Source organism: Schistocerca piceifrons, chromosome 2 (assembly GCF_021461385.2).
Source record: "Schistocerca piceifrons isolate TAMUIC-IGC-003096 chromosome 2, iqSchPice1.1, whole genome shotgun sequence".
Classification (NCBI taxonomy): Eukaryota; Metazoa; Arthropoda; class Insecta; order Orthoptera; family Acrididae; genus Schistocerca; species Schistocerca piceifrons.
The window spans coordinates 770,716,689-770,733,163 of NC_060139.1; the positions used below are offsets into that span (position 1 = coordinate 770,716,689).

General features: G+C 44.8%; 1 protein-coding gene across 2 annotated transcripts in view; it reads left to right on the plus strand.

Moving 5' to 3' along the window:
- The window catches only part of LOC124775071 (annulin), a 443,615-nt gene that overhangs the window by 369,019 nt on the left and 58,121 nt on the right, over positions 1–16,475 (plus strand). For both annotated transcript variants that reach the window (XM_047249875.1, XM_047249874.1), the window contains exon 2: positions 14,415–14,645. In XM_047249875.1, the coding sequence (XP_047105831.1) occupies positions 14,415–14,645 (231 nt within the window). The remainder of the gene's footprint in view (positions 1–14,414; positions 14,646–16,475) is intronic.

A 16,475-nucleotide genomic window follows, 5' to 3' on the forward strand; every position in this document is an offset into this window, starting at 1 on the left:
GAGCCAAAGAAACTGGTACACCTGCCTAATATCGTGTAGCGCCCCTGCGAGCAAGCAAATGTGCCGCAACAAGACGTGGTATGGAGTCGAATAATGTCTGCAGTAGTGCTGGAGGGAATTGACACCATGAATCCTGCAGGGCTGTCCATAAATCCGTGATGGTACGAGGGGGTGGAGATGTCTTCTGAACAGCACGTTGCAAGGCATCCCAGATATGCTCAATAATGTTCATGTCTGGGGTGCTTGGTGGCCAGCGGAAGTTTTTAAACCCAGAAAAGTGTTACTGGAGCCACTCCGTAGAAATTCTGGACGTGTGGGATGTCGTATTGTCCTGCTGGAATTGCCCAAGTCCGTCGGAATGCACAACGGGCATGAATAGATGCAGGTGATAACACAGGATGCTTACGTACGTGTCACCTGTCGGAGTCGTATCTAGACTTATCAGGGGTTCCATATCACTCCAACTGCAAACGCTCCACACAGTTCCAGAACCTCCACCAGACTGAACAGTCCCCGGTTGACATGCAGGGTCCACGGATTGATGAGATTGTGTCATTACCCATCCACTTCAATCCGCTCGATACAATTTGAAACGAGACTCGTCCGAGCAGGTAACATGTTTCCACCTATCAACAGTCCAAGTCGGCGTTGACGGGCCCAGCCGAGGCATAAAGCTTTGTGTCGTGCAGTCATCAAGAGAACACGAGTGGCCTTCGGCTCCGAAAGCCCATATCGCTGATGTTTCGTTGAGTGGTCCGCACCCTGACACTTGATGGCCCAGCATTGAAATCTGCGGCAATTTGCGGAAGGGTTGCACTTCTGTCACGTTAAACGATTCTCTTCAGTCGTCGTTGGTCCCGTTCGTGCACAATCTTTTTGCGGCAGTAGCGATGTTGGAGTCTTCGTGTTTTATCGTGTTCCTGATATTCACGGCACATTCGTGAAATAGTCTTAAGGGAAAATCCCCACTTCGACGGCACCTCAGAGATGCTGTGTCCCATCGCTCGTTCGTCGACAACAACAGCACGTTCAAACTAACTTCAATCTTGATAACCTGCCATTGGAGCAGCAGTAGCCGATCTAACAACTGCGGCTGACGTGTGTTGTTTTATATAGGTGTTGCCGACGGCAACTGTTTACATTTCTCTGTATTTGAATACGCATGCCTATACGTTTATTTGGCCCTTCAGCGTTGCTGTCGAATGAAAACACCTTTCAGCTGCTTAATTTCCAGTTATTATTTTATTTGAGCAACCAGCTTCTGCGCTACATTACATCATCTTCAGGCCCTCTAAGCGACGTGTATGATGATTTCCACCTCTGGTCCTTCCCATATGTCGGTCAAGGGGCCTCAAGATGGCGTAATGTAACACCGAAACTGGTTGCTCAAATAAAATAGCAACTGGAAATTTAGACGGCTAGAAGGTGTTTTGATTCGACATTCTGTACTGAACAGCCGAGGCCCTCTAACTATCTGTATAAAGATTGACTTACAGAGATTCATTACCGTATATGTCAGAGGAGAAGAATCACGTGCTTCTTGAAGACCTGCAGGAGGCATGTGTACAACTAATCTTCTCGGACCCAACTGGCCAGTCTCAGTTATACGTACTTGAAAATCACTCTGAATATACTGAATTTTCTCAGACTATTCCTCCTGCACAGTCGTCAAGTAGTACCTTGAGCCTGCCACCATCTATGTACGTAAATGTCGAGAAAGGAATCTGAAGTAACGCTTGCTGTCAGTGGCACAACAGTCACTCACACAGTACTTTTCCGTGTGGTACAACCCCCAACGTTGGAGCAGTGAGGTGTCGTATCCTGTGTGTGGCAGCAGACAGACGCCTCTCAGCTCGGAGGAGTGCCCCCGCGTGTCGGCAGGGCGGCTGCAGCCGGCGATAGCCATCAGCGGCGGCGTGGGCGGGCCTCCGGACATTTGGCCGACGCGCCTCGTCGCCACTCATCTCTCCCGCACCGCGGATGGGACGCGCGATAACGGAGGTCGCGCAGGTCACCTCGGCCCCAGCCCGGCGCTTGCCCTAGAGCGCTGACCCGCCGGTGGCCTTCCTTTTCGCCTCGTCTACCTACACTGTCTGTTCTGGTACTCTTCTCCTGCATCCGCGGGGAAGGTCAGACTGGGTTCCACAGAAATGTGGGAAAACGCAAGGTGATACTGACCTTCTAACTTACTTTAAAAGAAGAACTGAAAAAAAATAAGCAAAAGAAAACAGTCAAGCAAGAAATAAAGTAGTTTAGAGAAAGTTCTGCCGCACCTCTGAATGTTACTCGAAATCATTTACAGCAAACAGGCACTTCAGATACTTCTCTAATGTATTTTGTTTCTCACTTGTATAAAAATCACTTCACCAAACATGTGGCTGATTTTTTCAGTTTTTTATTCCAAGTTTGGTTCAGAAAGGGAGAAATGTATTTAAGTGTCGATCGGATTTCTTTTATTGTGGGTAGTAGTTGCAGTGCCCGGCACGTTTAATATATGTCACACGAAGTGCCTGCCGCCGTGTGTTGTTGATACTCGTAGCGAATGCAAGCCGCGTAGGAAACTGCAACCGCTTTAAATCGAAGGACGTATTTAAAGCACTGGGTATCACCGGAATGCGGAGAATGACTGACTACGTCCTCATCTGCGGCGTACCCCGTGACGTGCGGCAACAGGTTCTTCACGGCCAACCTTGCTCCGCTGCATGAAACATCGGCAACTAATCACTAAATAACAGTTTACAGTCATGTCTCTCTCAAATTTTCGATCTTTCGCTCATCCCGCGATCTAGTGACGCCTGATGGTACTATCTCCAAGACGAGTATTGCTGGTGTAATTTATTCTCGCGATAGGAATTGCAGTCACTTTGTCATGACGTATTTCATTTGTTAGACATTTAATTTTTAATTACTTTTATTCACTGTTGCGTCTGATTCCTGCCTGTTCAAATTTTCGTTAGGAAATCGTGTAGAAAAATGAGATAAATCTATCAAGGAGTTTTAGCTATTTTTGGTAAACAACCTTTCCCCTTTACATATTACATACATACGTGTTTCAACTCAGTTTACGAAATCTTATGTAAGCAGCGATCTTCCTCTTGCCTCTAAGATAAAGGAAAGATAGAGAGAGACAAAAGATATAGATCAGGAAGAAGTAGAGTAATTCCAGTTTATGCCGTAATTTGATATTTATTTTATTTTTCAACATGAAAGAAGGGATTCCACGATGTCTACAGCTCTATAACTTTTTACTCTCCAAATAACTCGGCCTTGATGGGATGAAATTTCTTCACGAATTCTACAGAAACCAGACCGCAATTACAAGAGTCAAAGGGCACGAAAAGAAAGCAATATCTGAGAACGGAAATAGCATACTCGTCTGCCTAATTTATATTAAAATAAAGCTTTGAGATATGCCTACAACATTTTCACTGTCGGAGACTCGCAAGAGCCATCGATTGGAATGTTTAGGTCATGAAAGTCAACAAAAGTACAAGAAGCGTTAAGGAACGTAGTCGAATCAAATCAGGCAATGGTGATAAAATTAAATTAGGAAATGTGGCACTAAAACCAGTAGATCGGTTTTGCTATTTGGACAGTAAAATAAGAGACGATCACTGAATTAGTGAGTATATACAATGCTGGCCGGCAATAGCAAGAAAAATAAAATTTGTTAACATGGAATACAATATTTAGCGTTAGGGAGTCTTTTATGAAGGTATTATTCCGAAATGTTGCTTAGAGAGTTTTTTCTAGAGTGTTGTCTTGTACGGAACTGAAACGGGGACGATAAACACTGCAGACAAAAATAATATGGAAGCTTATGAAATGTTGGCATACCAGCAGTAATGTATTCGTCACAACACCCACGTACATTGTGTAGTTTTAGCAAGGATATAGGATAACCTTGTTAATTAATGTGGAAACACTTGTAAAGTTAGCTTATAAAACTCTTGATTTTCTTGTGAGAAGTTCACCAAGGGCAAAAAACGTGGCGGTTTTTTCGTGACGCTCGTGGATCTGTTTATTGACACGCTTCGCTGTGTGCCTCTCCGAACTTGCTCTGCAGAGGAATGCGGGAAAATATACAACGTGTTGCCTGTGAAAAGAAAAAAGAGAAAGTATGCTCCCTGACTAAGAAGCACGTTGCGTTACGCAAGTGAACAGAACACTGAGCAGATTCGCATCCAGGAAAGGTTTATTTCTAGTGCACCCTAACATGAGTTGTTGCGGTGCCGACGGCCTAGGCAGACAATGAAGCGTACGACGTTTTAGAATTCGCTGAAGCACGATATGCTGTATGTTACAGCAGCGTTCTGTCTCGTGGCACCTCTGATTATTTCTGTCCGAAATGGTTGTTAGTTAGTTGTAAACTGCTGCTATGGAATATAATGTTGTGAGTGTTTTGTAAGCAGAACAGCTAATTTCTACTTGAAAAAAATCGAATGACTAGTAGTGGATTAATCCAACACCAGTTTCTAATGCTGTAAACTAACCTTCAGAAGACTGCAACCCGTCCATTTACGCTGTACGAATGTTTTAGACGTGTGACATCGACCACTGGACTAGTTTTCGTCGAGTATATACTCTACAGAGCTTCTTTTGCATCGTTGTGGTTCTAAGTCTTAAGACAGAGTACTTCTACGAAATACTTACAAGGGAACCTCCCCATCGCACCCCCCTCAGATTTAGTTATAAGTAGGCACAGTGGATAGGCCTTGAAAAACTGAACACAGATCAATAGAGAAAACAGGAAGAAGTTGTGTGGAACTATGAAAAAAATTAGCAAAATATACAAACTGGGTAGTCCATGCGCAAGATATGCAACATCAAGGATACATTAGCTTAGGAGCGCCGTGGTCCCGTGGTTAGCGTGAGCAGCTGTGGAACGAGAGGTCCTTCGTTCGAGTCTTCCCTCGAGTGAAAAGTTGACTTTCTTTATTTTCGCGAAGTTATGATCTGTCCGTTCGTTCACTGACGCCCCTGTTCACTGTAATAAGTTTAGTGTCTGTGTTTTGCGACCGCACCGCAAAACCGTGCGATTAGTAGACGAAAGGACGTACCTCTCCAATGGGAACGGAAAACATTTGATCCCAAGGTCATAGGTCAACCGAGTCCTCCACAGGAAAACACGTCTGATACATTCTATACGACACTGGTGACGGCATGTGCGTCACATGACAAGAATATGTTGTCGACCCACCTAACTTGTACACTTGGCGAACGGGTAAAAAAATTCTTCTACCTTGCCCGATTTAGGTTTTCTTGTGAATGTGATAATCACTCCCAAAAAAGTGATGAAAACATAAGAGTTTGTCACATAAACTGCAACAAATGAATGCAACAGTTTCACAGTCGCACAGTTTTCCTGTGCTCTGTCAAAACATATGTTTTTAATGTTTTCAAATTTTTCCGTGTGTAGATCGTCAAATCCTGCATATATCCAAGCAAATCTGAACATGTCCTGGAATTTTGGAGAGCGAAGTTGAGTATGTGTGAGTGCTTGAACTTTGATAATTGACTGAAAATAAAAAATTAAACTTTTCACTCTATGGAAGACTTAATTCAAGAACCTCTCGTTCCGCAGCTGCTCACGCTAACAATGGGACCACGGCGCTCCTAAGCTCACACTAACCTTGATGTTGCTTATGTTGCGCATGGACTACTCAGTTTGTATATTTTGCTTGTTTTTTCATAGTTCCACACAACTTCTTCCTGTTTTCTCGATTGATCTGTGTTCAGTTTTTCAAGACCTATCCACTGTGCCAACTTATAACTAAATCCGAGGGGGATGCGATTGGGAGGTTCCCTTGTTAGTTGTGACAAATAAAAGGAAAATTACAACTGAAATTTTCGTCGGAAACGTCGTCATTAGAGACGGAGAGTAGAACCGTTTGAGTATACCTTGGGCAATAATTCGAACGCTGCCTGACTGAGGAAGCATAAAGTCAATTACGAGAAATAACTGTAAAAAAGCAACACCGTGATAAAGAACAGAAAAAACTAAGTGATGACTCTTTTCAGAAATCTTGTAGGTAAATGTACTCCTCTCCACTAGTTTCCAGAAGGACACAACAGTCTTAATGCATTAGAAATTTTGTTTTAGTAATGCGACAACAGAATCTCATTTCCTTCGAAAGAGTTTGTCACTACTAGTACACATTTCTACGTATTTACACGGTTCGTTCCTAGGTGTATAGTTATGTTCCAGTTAAGGTTACTTTCTGGTGTGAGAATAATTACATACGACTCTCGTAGCTTTTGTTAACAAAATTTTGTTTACACGGCCGCTATGGATGAGGTATGTATTCCCTGAATAATATTTATAACTTTCGTGATGAAAATGGGTTACTGGAATCGTACATCTAGATCTTTGTCATGTACTGTATTAGGTGACATTGTCGCTTGATACTGGTGTGAAGTATACTGAGGATTCACAGAGATGCAGATTTTCACTAGCTGTTCTGTTCGGCTAGGTGCACAGCATGTAGTTTAATAAGTTACCAAGAATAAAAGAGATTGTGATGAAATAAGGGTGAAGTCGTAGATAACATTCCTTCTGAATTTCTGAAATCATTAGAGGAAGTAGCAATCGAACAACTAATCTAGATGGTGTATGGAATCTGTGAGATTGGATACGTACTATCAGACTTTCGGAAAAAATATCATCTACATTATCCGGAAGGTAGCAAGGTCGACTGCAAAAACTATCACGCGATCGGTTTAACGGCTCATGCATCGAAGTTGCTATAGAGAAGAATGGAAAAGAAAACTGAGGATATGGTAGGACCAGATTTCGGTTTAGGAAAGGGAAAGACATCAAAGAAGACAGTTCATTCGTTGCTCCTGATAATAGAGGCAAGACTTACAAAGAATCAAGTTGGCTTAATGCGTTTAGTCGACCTGGAAAAAGCATTTGACAATGTAAAATGGTGGAAGATGTTCCAAATTCTCAAGGTTCAATAACAAAGGAAGACCAAGAACGAAGTGATAGATTTGAAAAGGATGTAACATAGCGGTGGAGCTATCGATCCTATTGTTTGATCTATATAGCGAAAAAGCAATAACGGAGATAAAAGAAATTGGGATAAAATTCAGTGTGAAGAAATAACAAAGTTAAGAGTCACTAGTGAAATCTGTGTCTTCAGTGAAAGTGAGAAAGAACTACAGGACCTTTCGAAAAGAATGAATACACTAGCGAGGAATGAATTTTGATTGAGAGTAAACCGCAGAAAGACGGAAGTAATTGAGATCAACAGAAATGAGATCAGCGATAAACTTAACACGAAAGTTGGGGGCAAGGATATAAACGAAATGGACGAATTCTCCTACCTTGGAAGCAAAATAACACATGAGCGACGAAGCAATGAAGACATGAAAATCAGACTATCACAGTTAGAAAGGCCATTGTTGGCCAAAAAAGGCTACTAATATTAAATAGCGATCTATATATGAGGGAGAAATTACTTTTGGATCACAGCATTCTATCAACGTCATTCAGTGAATAACGGAAAACCGGTACAGAAGAGACTCAAAGCATTTGACATGTGTTGCTGTAAAAGGACGTTGAGACTGTGGTGGACTGGTAGAAAATGAGGAGACGAAAAGAATTCGAGGAGAACACTGCAAAAAGGACAGTACAAGAAGATATATGATAAAGCATGAAGCACTAACTTTCCTAGTACCTGAGAGAGACATGGGGAATAAGAACTGCAGGGGCAGATAGACAATGGAAAACTTAAATATATTCAGTAAATAAATGAGGACGTTTAGTGTAAGTGCTGCTTTGAGATGATGTAGGTACAGAAGAGGAACTCGTGGCGAGTCGCATCAGAGCAACCAGAAAAGTGATGATAAAAAGAAAGTGATGTATACTAGACGATAAAACAGGAAAAGGCAGTCAGGCAGAAACAATTTGTGGATAAAGATGGACTGAAATCGGAGGTCAGCGGATTAGTACTAAGACGTTTGAGTAGATAGATGATGTCTAATTCCGAATCCGAGTTCAGCTGTCACGTAAACGACTATGACAGACCATTCGAAGAAATGCTCAAACTCTTTGGTGTGAGGAGCCACGTCACACGCATCCGGAAACAGATTCTACAACGAATGCTTAGCGCGTCGTAGTAACGGATGCCTACAGAAAGCAACTGGATGATAGATGTTACTAATCCAGGAAGCGGGAGCAGCGTAGCGGCCTTATACTGTAGAAGACAGCTGTCTGGGTACCGTGCCTGCCACACGTGGCTAACGGGCCGCCCGCTGCACGTAAAAAGGGAGGAGTGTAGAGCGGCGGCTACACGTGTCCTCAGGAGCAGCCCGGCTGGCGGCTGGCGAGATGGCAGCAGCGCCGCCTCCCGGAGAACCGGTCCTCCGGAGCGCTGCAGCCACTGCCGCCTCCACAAAGCAACACACCGCACTGCTGGCAGCGTTCCACGCAAACAAGCTTGCCGACCATCTCGCTCATTCATGCCCCATGACTGTCACCTGTACGCTAAGGTGACCTGACTCCACTGTAGCATCATACACGAGTTGCACAAAACAATGCGGACACAATATTCCCGGAGTTTACTTTCTACAAGTCTATACTTTGCGAGCATATGGTGTGTGGCGGAGGGTACTTTGTTTACCACTGCGCCTCTCTTGTTCCAGCCGCGAGTGGTGTACCGGAAAAACTATTGTCGGTAGAGCCTCCCTTTGTGAGCTCGAATCTCTGTAATTTTACTTCCACCTTTCCGCGAGATATATGCAAGAGGAAGCAGTATACTGACTGACTCTTCTAGATACGTACTTATTTGACCTTTCTGCGCACGTCCCGTTCCTAATCTGTTACATATGGGAACAACTGCATACGTCTCCCTTGCATTTACAGCGCCAGATTTGCACCTGGTCGCCATAATCGGAACTAAATTTTTTACAGTATAAATCTGTTGCGCATTAGAATATCTACCAAGTTTCGCTGTCGTACGATAATTACAGCCCACATTGGACCTCTGTGGGTAGCTGCACTGTCACTGGAACCGCCCAGTATTTGGCCACGAACGACACACTTGCAATATCATCAATGCGTTGCAAATGCCAGTCCTGGTCAGAACAGTGGTCCGTGTAGTTGTAAATGCGTTATGTCCGGGCTAAGTCAATTCCAACGAGGGAAAATTATTGGTGCTCGTATGATGGGTGCTTCTGTAACCAAGCTAGGAGAAGTGTAGTGTTTGAAGAGGCACCGAATCGAAAATTTACACTACACACAGAAAAAGCGGAAGGACATCATCGACTAAGTCACAACGTGAGCGAAAGTTTGTTTTGACTGATAGTGACAGACAATCATTGAAGAGGATTGTGGAAAAAAATAAAGGTGACGACATCTGCAAAAGTCACTGCGGAACTGAAAGTCGCACTCACGAATACTGTCAACAACTAAACAATATGAAGGAAGCTCCGAAGAAGGAATGGCAGGGCGAGCTGGAACCACTCATAAGTGATGCAAATGCCTGTAACAGGAAAATGCTAACCAACTCCTACTTACTGTTTAAAGGTGACTGCTTCACTACCTCCGACTTGTGTTCAAACTATCAGCCAGGCCGATAACAAGAACAAATTTTCATTTCACACCAGAGGAGGCGGAGCTAAGCTATCACATCAGTGTGAAAACTTTATGAGTGGCTACAATGAATCTAAAGGGGGCAATGAAACCCGATTGTTCTTCCACTTTTATACTCTTGGCTCTACGACTGTGCAAGCGAACCTTCTTTTCCTCAGGGACATAACATTATTTTGATTTCTTAGAGAAACTAATTTTCTTGCGAAGACCTTTTATTTTGACATCTTTTTCCCGACCTTTATCCCTTCTTACACAGGGTCGGCATGTTAATTTGGATTTGACAACGGTAGAAGTAAGGATTCCGAGATGCCTTTTCTATAGCCTCCACCCTGCCTCCCCCCTCCCCACCCCCCACCCCAGTCTTCCCCTAAAATGCTAACCGGTGTACGGCGAATGCTGTGATGGTTCCTTCGAAAGTGCATAGACAATTTCCCTCCTAATCCTTCTCCAATCTGAGCTTGTGTTCCGTTCCTAATGACCTCATCGTCGGCGGGATTTTAAACCGTAATCTTGCGTCCTTCCTTCGAACAAAAAGTTGGTTTGAGGTCTACTGTTGCCTCTGGCGCCTTCAGTTACGTTGGTAGCCTGGAGGTCGCGTGCGACTCAAATGCACCGTGTTTGGACCAAACCAAAAAAAAAAGGAACTATCCAGGCCGTTTGCGAAATGTTATCGTTACGTAAGCGGCGGAAACGCTGCCAGACAGCGGTGAGGTGGATCAGCATACTTCACTACCAAATCCGGTTAAGCGGGCGTACGTCCACTCTGAATAAATGTCAAGGGCGACGCACGCCGAGGTAATAATAGTGGAGCTTGTGTTCTGCAAGTTTCGCCTGTGCACTGGCGTTGTGACTCAGCGGCAGAAAACTGGGATGACACATCAGGACATAGGTGAAAGTACCAGTCATAATGCCGGAAGATCTTAACAATAATGAGACTCATTGAAGATTTTCTTATTACATTTGTGTGGGTAAATGATTACATTTCTTTCCAACCTTCAACCGTTTATTTTGCTTTCGGTATTACCATCATTGCGCTGACAAAGGACTGAAGTAGACAAACCTGCACAGTAGCGAAGAGTACCCAAGATTACTCGTATTATGGCGACAACTCCTCATATACCGGGAATGTTGGGCTTCTATAACTGCTCAACTGTCAGTCACATCTCATGGAGACTGGTTGCACCGAATGGTACGTAGTGATCATCATTCTCACAGTATTTTAGAAGTATCCTACAGAATTCATATCATATGATCATGGTAGCTAAATACATGCCCTCATGCCGTTACAGCGTTCCTGAGATTACCTTCGATTAGGGAGTGACAGCGCGAGTACTGTTTGGCTGGGTGCCCAGAACTCCAGCACTGCGCTGTACTCGAAAAAACTGCTGCATGTCTTTTATCAGCAGTTTCCTTTCTGTTAGAGGTTTACCTGCGAAAAACAATGACGCATGTACAAGTGACCACATTACTAGTTCAAAAAACGGCTGCTGGCTTACGTTATATTTCTCTTTTTCTATAACTGTAACACGAATTCAGCTTGTACTAACACATACATCGATGTCTCGGTTTTACCCAAATCGATGTACTCACGTAGGTCGTTAGTGTCTTGATCCCAAAATCTTTTTCCACGCTTCAGTGTGGTGGTGTAGTTCTTTATCGGAGTACATCTAGTGCAAAATGCTGCTTGGCTGATTTATTTCAGAAAGGTTGTTAACGCTGAGGCATTTTTGTCGACACTTAAACTGGGTTGTCACATGTTCTACATCTACATACGTATATTCTCCACGAGCCGTCTGACGACAGTGTGTGGTGTGCGGCGGGTGTTCCACAAATCACTGACACTTTCTTTCCTGTTCCAGTCTCGAAATGTGGGAAGGACGACTGGTTGCCGGTCTTCGTATAAGCACAAAAGTCTCTAACTTTATGAGATTTTCACATTACTGTTTGAAATTGATTGCTCAGGTAATCAGAAGACTGTTTCTTAACGGACTTCCTATCTTTCTTGACATTCTTACTGACACGTGTAGTCAGCAATCCTATGACGTTCTTATGATCGATTATTCACTGCTGAGCTCCGTCAAAGAAAAGAAAAGTAAGAGTCGTATGTCATTGTTGGTTGGGAGGCATCGGGGCTCTAGTTCAGCCGCCTAATCGGAAATAGTGTGGCCCCTCCCAGTAAGTCTCGTTCCTCAATGTGTACAAGAGCTGTATCTGAACCGTAACAGTTGAGCTTAGATGACTGCAACGGATGTAACTGATAGTTTTCTGTCATGTTTGTCTTTTATGATGATAAGGGAGAGGGTGAAACGCAGTGCCGGCACATAACCCGCTCCTCTCGAACAGCACGAGCGGGCCGCCGAACTTAACATCCCCTTCAGTCGGACAGATCACCATCAAGGGTGTCACATGTACTAACTCCATGAGCAGAGGTTTCGAGTTTAATATAGACACTGGTGCGAAGTCTGGGGATGACGAACGTAACTCGACCACGTTAGCAACCTTGCCAGCCAAATACTAAAAAAAGACTTCGTCCGAGCAGGCCTCGGAAGTCCCAGAGCTACCGACCGACTGCCGTGTCATCTTCAGTTGATAAGCATTACTGAATGCGAATATGGAGGGGCCAGTCGTCAGCACACCGCTCTACCTGCTGTTGTCTGATTTCGTGACCCGAACCGCTACTTCTCAATCAAATAGCTCCTCAATTGACCTCACAAGGGTAGAGTACACCCAACTTGCCAGCTGGGCACGGCTGACCTAGATGGTCACACATCCAAGTTCTAGCCAAGCATGAAGCGCTTAACTTAGGTGATCTGACGGGAACTGGTGTTACCACTGTGGCAAGGCCGTTGCCGCCAGCCAGATACTGGTGGTGATAATTTTTTCATATACCAGAATTCGAACTGGCTGCCGTTGAAACAAACACCACAGTACCGATCTCGGTTACCGATGTAGCTACTGCATCGATGAAGTCAGTCCTGTTGTAAACAGGAGACCTAGTAAGTTACCCTGAAGAGTCGGACTCTGGTTAACTCCCCAAGGTAATTTTCTGATAACACATTTAGAATAGTATTACTCCAATCTCTGTTCCTACATCGTGACCCAATTACTTCTGTCTCCCAGGCTAGTAATACAACAATATAATCAGGAGATTTACATACAATCTTCTCCAAGTTTTCGCACAACTACGGCTCCTGAGGCAGGCCGTCACGTTCATGAATCTTCATTAGATAGGTATCGCCGCTCATGTCCTCCCCAGTGGCTGAGTTATCAGCTGGTACGATTGCCATGCGGAAGAATCGGATTCAACTCCCAGTACAGGTATTGATTTTTCCGTAGGGGGAGCCTTGGTACGGCGTGCACTCTGCTTCGTGCAGCCAGCTGAGGAACTGGTTGGGTGATAAGCAGCGGCTCCAAAGTGTGTGTCGCTGACAAGTGCCGGGAAGGTATTGAGCTCACACCACACCCGCCATACTGCACCCGAATGACACAATTGGAGAGGATGACATTGCGTGATCTATCGGAGCTGAAACGCCGAGCTGTTATAGAGAAACGCTTATGAGCCAAAAGAATATAGCCAACTGCTTAACAGTTCGTTTGTCCGTCTCTGGAACGAATTACATAACTGATTCTTCATGTCAGGAATCCGACAGTTTGTTGGTAGGTAAGTATGTGTAATTGGATGTCTATGCACAGGTCACAGAATTCGCGTAAATAAAGGGCCACTGATTTGCTTATGTGGTGATGGCGCCCGATAGCGACCCAGATGGGTTCCATAGGATCTACATCAGGCAAATCTGGTCGTTGAGACATCAGCGTGAGTTTACTATAATGCTCCTCAAACCACTGTAGCATGGTTCTAATTCCGAGTCATGGACAATTACACTGCTCAAAGATGACACTACCGTCGAGGAAGATATCAAGCAACTAGTTGGTTCGCAGCTGTCAGCGAGTCTTCGACTACTGTCACAGTTCCCATGCAACCGCAGGGGAATGTCTTCCATAGCATAATACTGCTCCCACCAGCCTGCGTTCGTGGTGCGCTTCACGTCTCGAGCCGCCGTTCACAGCGATGACGGCGTTTGTGGAGACGACCAGCTACCTAGCGTAGCAAAAATGTGATTCACCTGACGATCCAGCACGTTTCCATTTGTCGACGGTCGAATCCCGATGGTCCCGCGCCCGCTGCAATCACAACTGATTATGTCGTTGGTTCAACATGTGAACACGTAGGGTTAGTCTGCTGCGAAGCTCCATGTTCAACAACGTACGATGAACGGCGTGCTTCGACGCACCTGTACGTGCACTAACACTGTGTTATTTCGGCAGAGATCACCATCTATCCTACTTTAGAGAGCAGACAAGCCTCCGAACCCCACGTTCTGTGAAGAGTCGCGGACGTCCAACCATTTAGCTCCTAGAGGTAGTTTCACTGTCCTTTTTCTGTAGATGGTCACGAGAGTAGCACGTGGACATTCGACCAACTTCACCGTTTTCGAGATACTCGTTCACGGGCTCTACGTAATAATAATCTGGCCTTTGTCAAAGTCGCTTATCTCAGTCTTCCATTTGCGTCCCATATATTCGCTGGGACGATCCTCCGTCCGTGTCTGCTCCACTTACATACTTCTGCTACCGTGCCACGTGCCCGCAACGCCATCAGGCGACACCCAACGTCACGGTGGGCAGTCGTAATGATTTGGTTCACCAGTTCACACATATGACACTATTTCACGTAATGAAACCTTAGGGACTTTTGGTGTTGTTTGCAGGTTCCATGTCGGCAGAAACTGAAGCTGATTATTGTACTGTGTTGCAGGTGATGTGCCAGACGCGGGCGTGGCGCCGGAGGTGGCGTCCGTGAAGGAGGTGGACGTGCTGCTGGCAGAGAACGGCGACGCCCACCGCACGCGCCAGTACGAGCTGATGGACCGCGAGAAGGAGCCCCGGCTGGTCGTGCGCCGCGGCCAGCCCTTCGCAGTCAGCGTCACGCTCAGCCGCCCCTACAACCCGGACATCGACGCCATCTCCTTCGTCTTCACTGTCGAAGGTCAGTTGCACATACCATCCTACTTCACCATAACCTATTCACAATTTCGCTACCCTAACATGTTGACGCCGGCGCTGCGAATTGTGTTTCTCGCTGGGGGTGGGGGGGGGGGGGGGAGGGTGTATTCATGCTTTCCTTCATTTGGCGAGACTGATTTCCCTATATCTCGACACTGGGTGGCGGTCGTACTGAAACGCCCTAATCTACTGTTTTAATATATTGACCTTTTAATTTTAAAGTGAGGGATCACATAAAATAATTTCAAGCCAAACTAATCGAAATTTACGTGATATCTCATTTGCTCAGAAAGCTCTCTCGTTGAAGGGTCACGCAAAACTGTATTCAGAGCTTTTCATTGCGCCTGGCTTATAGGTAATATATCATACGTTGTTGTATTGCTGGCAGCATAATTGGTAGAGTCTAACATGAGCCACTGGTAGTACACGGCGCCCGATGGAAAAAAAAAAAGTCGACGTGAACGAGTTAAACTTCGCACGGAATCCTTGCCTCTCACTTTCAGAACTTACCGCACTAAGTCATTCAGGTATGTCTCGGAGACCAAGTTACGGATTTAACTTTCCGTTTCCTCCTCCATCCATTTTAAGCTCCTTAATTACTCCCCTACAATTCAGTGAGACTAGGTGCCAGGTAAAAAGGAAGCAGAAGTTCGATTCCTCCACAGTCTCGTCCTTGTAACCGAAACGAAGTCTTTTTACTTTACACCGAGTATACTCGCAGGCAGTTCAGTGTACATGCTAACAAATAATAATAAATTTCAACTCGATTACGGTTTGGAGGCTGTGTAGTGGAATTTAACTCCCACATGCACGTCAAGGGGGAATTACGTCCACGGAATCACAGGAGGGCCGCTGTGGAGATAAAAGGGTTCAAAATGGTTCAAATTGCTCTGAGCACTATGGGACGTAACATCTAATGTCATCAGTCCCCTAAACTTAGGACTACTTAAACCAAACTAACCTAAGGACATCATACACATCCATGCCAGAGGCAGGATTGGAACCTGCGACAGTAGCAGCCGCGTGGTTCCGGACTGAAGCGCCTAGAACCGCTCGGCCACAGCGGCTGGCGAGATAAAAGGGATAGGACATGGTTACAAGTCTTTGAGTCGCACTTTCAGGCGAACTTGAATGGCTCCATGAAAAGAGCAGTTGAAATGGATAGAACTAATCCGGATTCGAGTTTCTGTAGGACGTACAGTTTTAAGTTGTTATGAACGCACAATATGAAGTGTATTCTGCTAAGAAAATGAGAAATGCACGTCGTCTCCCATATTCATTCGAATCTTTCTCTGTGGGAAAAAGGAAATTTTAAATGAGATATTTGGAGTATGTAGGCAGAGTTCATGTTGTAAGAGAAAAATTGCCCAAGACGGCCGAAAACTTCGAACACATAAGGGATAATTATGCAGGCCAAGAACATGTTCGTAAACGAAACAAGTGTGTAGGTCTCAAGCTATGGACAATGGTAATAAAAGGATTATATGACACGGTTAATTTGCAACACAATATTCCGCAGAAATGATTTCTTTACGAACTGTGTGAAGATTGTGCGATCCAGATATGTCTTGGTGCTCGGGATACCTGAGCGACTTTCTTAATTAAAAGTTATCGATGCAGCTGATACCAATTCGCCACATACCGTTACATTGTCACCAGTAAAAATTGCACTACTAATAAGACAGAATAATGAACTTCGATAGTCAGGCATTCAACTCATCTCCACCCCTCCTTGGCCCCAAACACATCCATTTCAGCGTGTAACCACGTATTGTACCTTGACAGTTCGTGCCGTCGCCTGTTCATTGCTGCT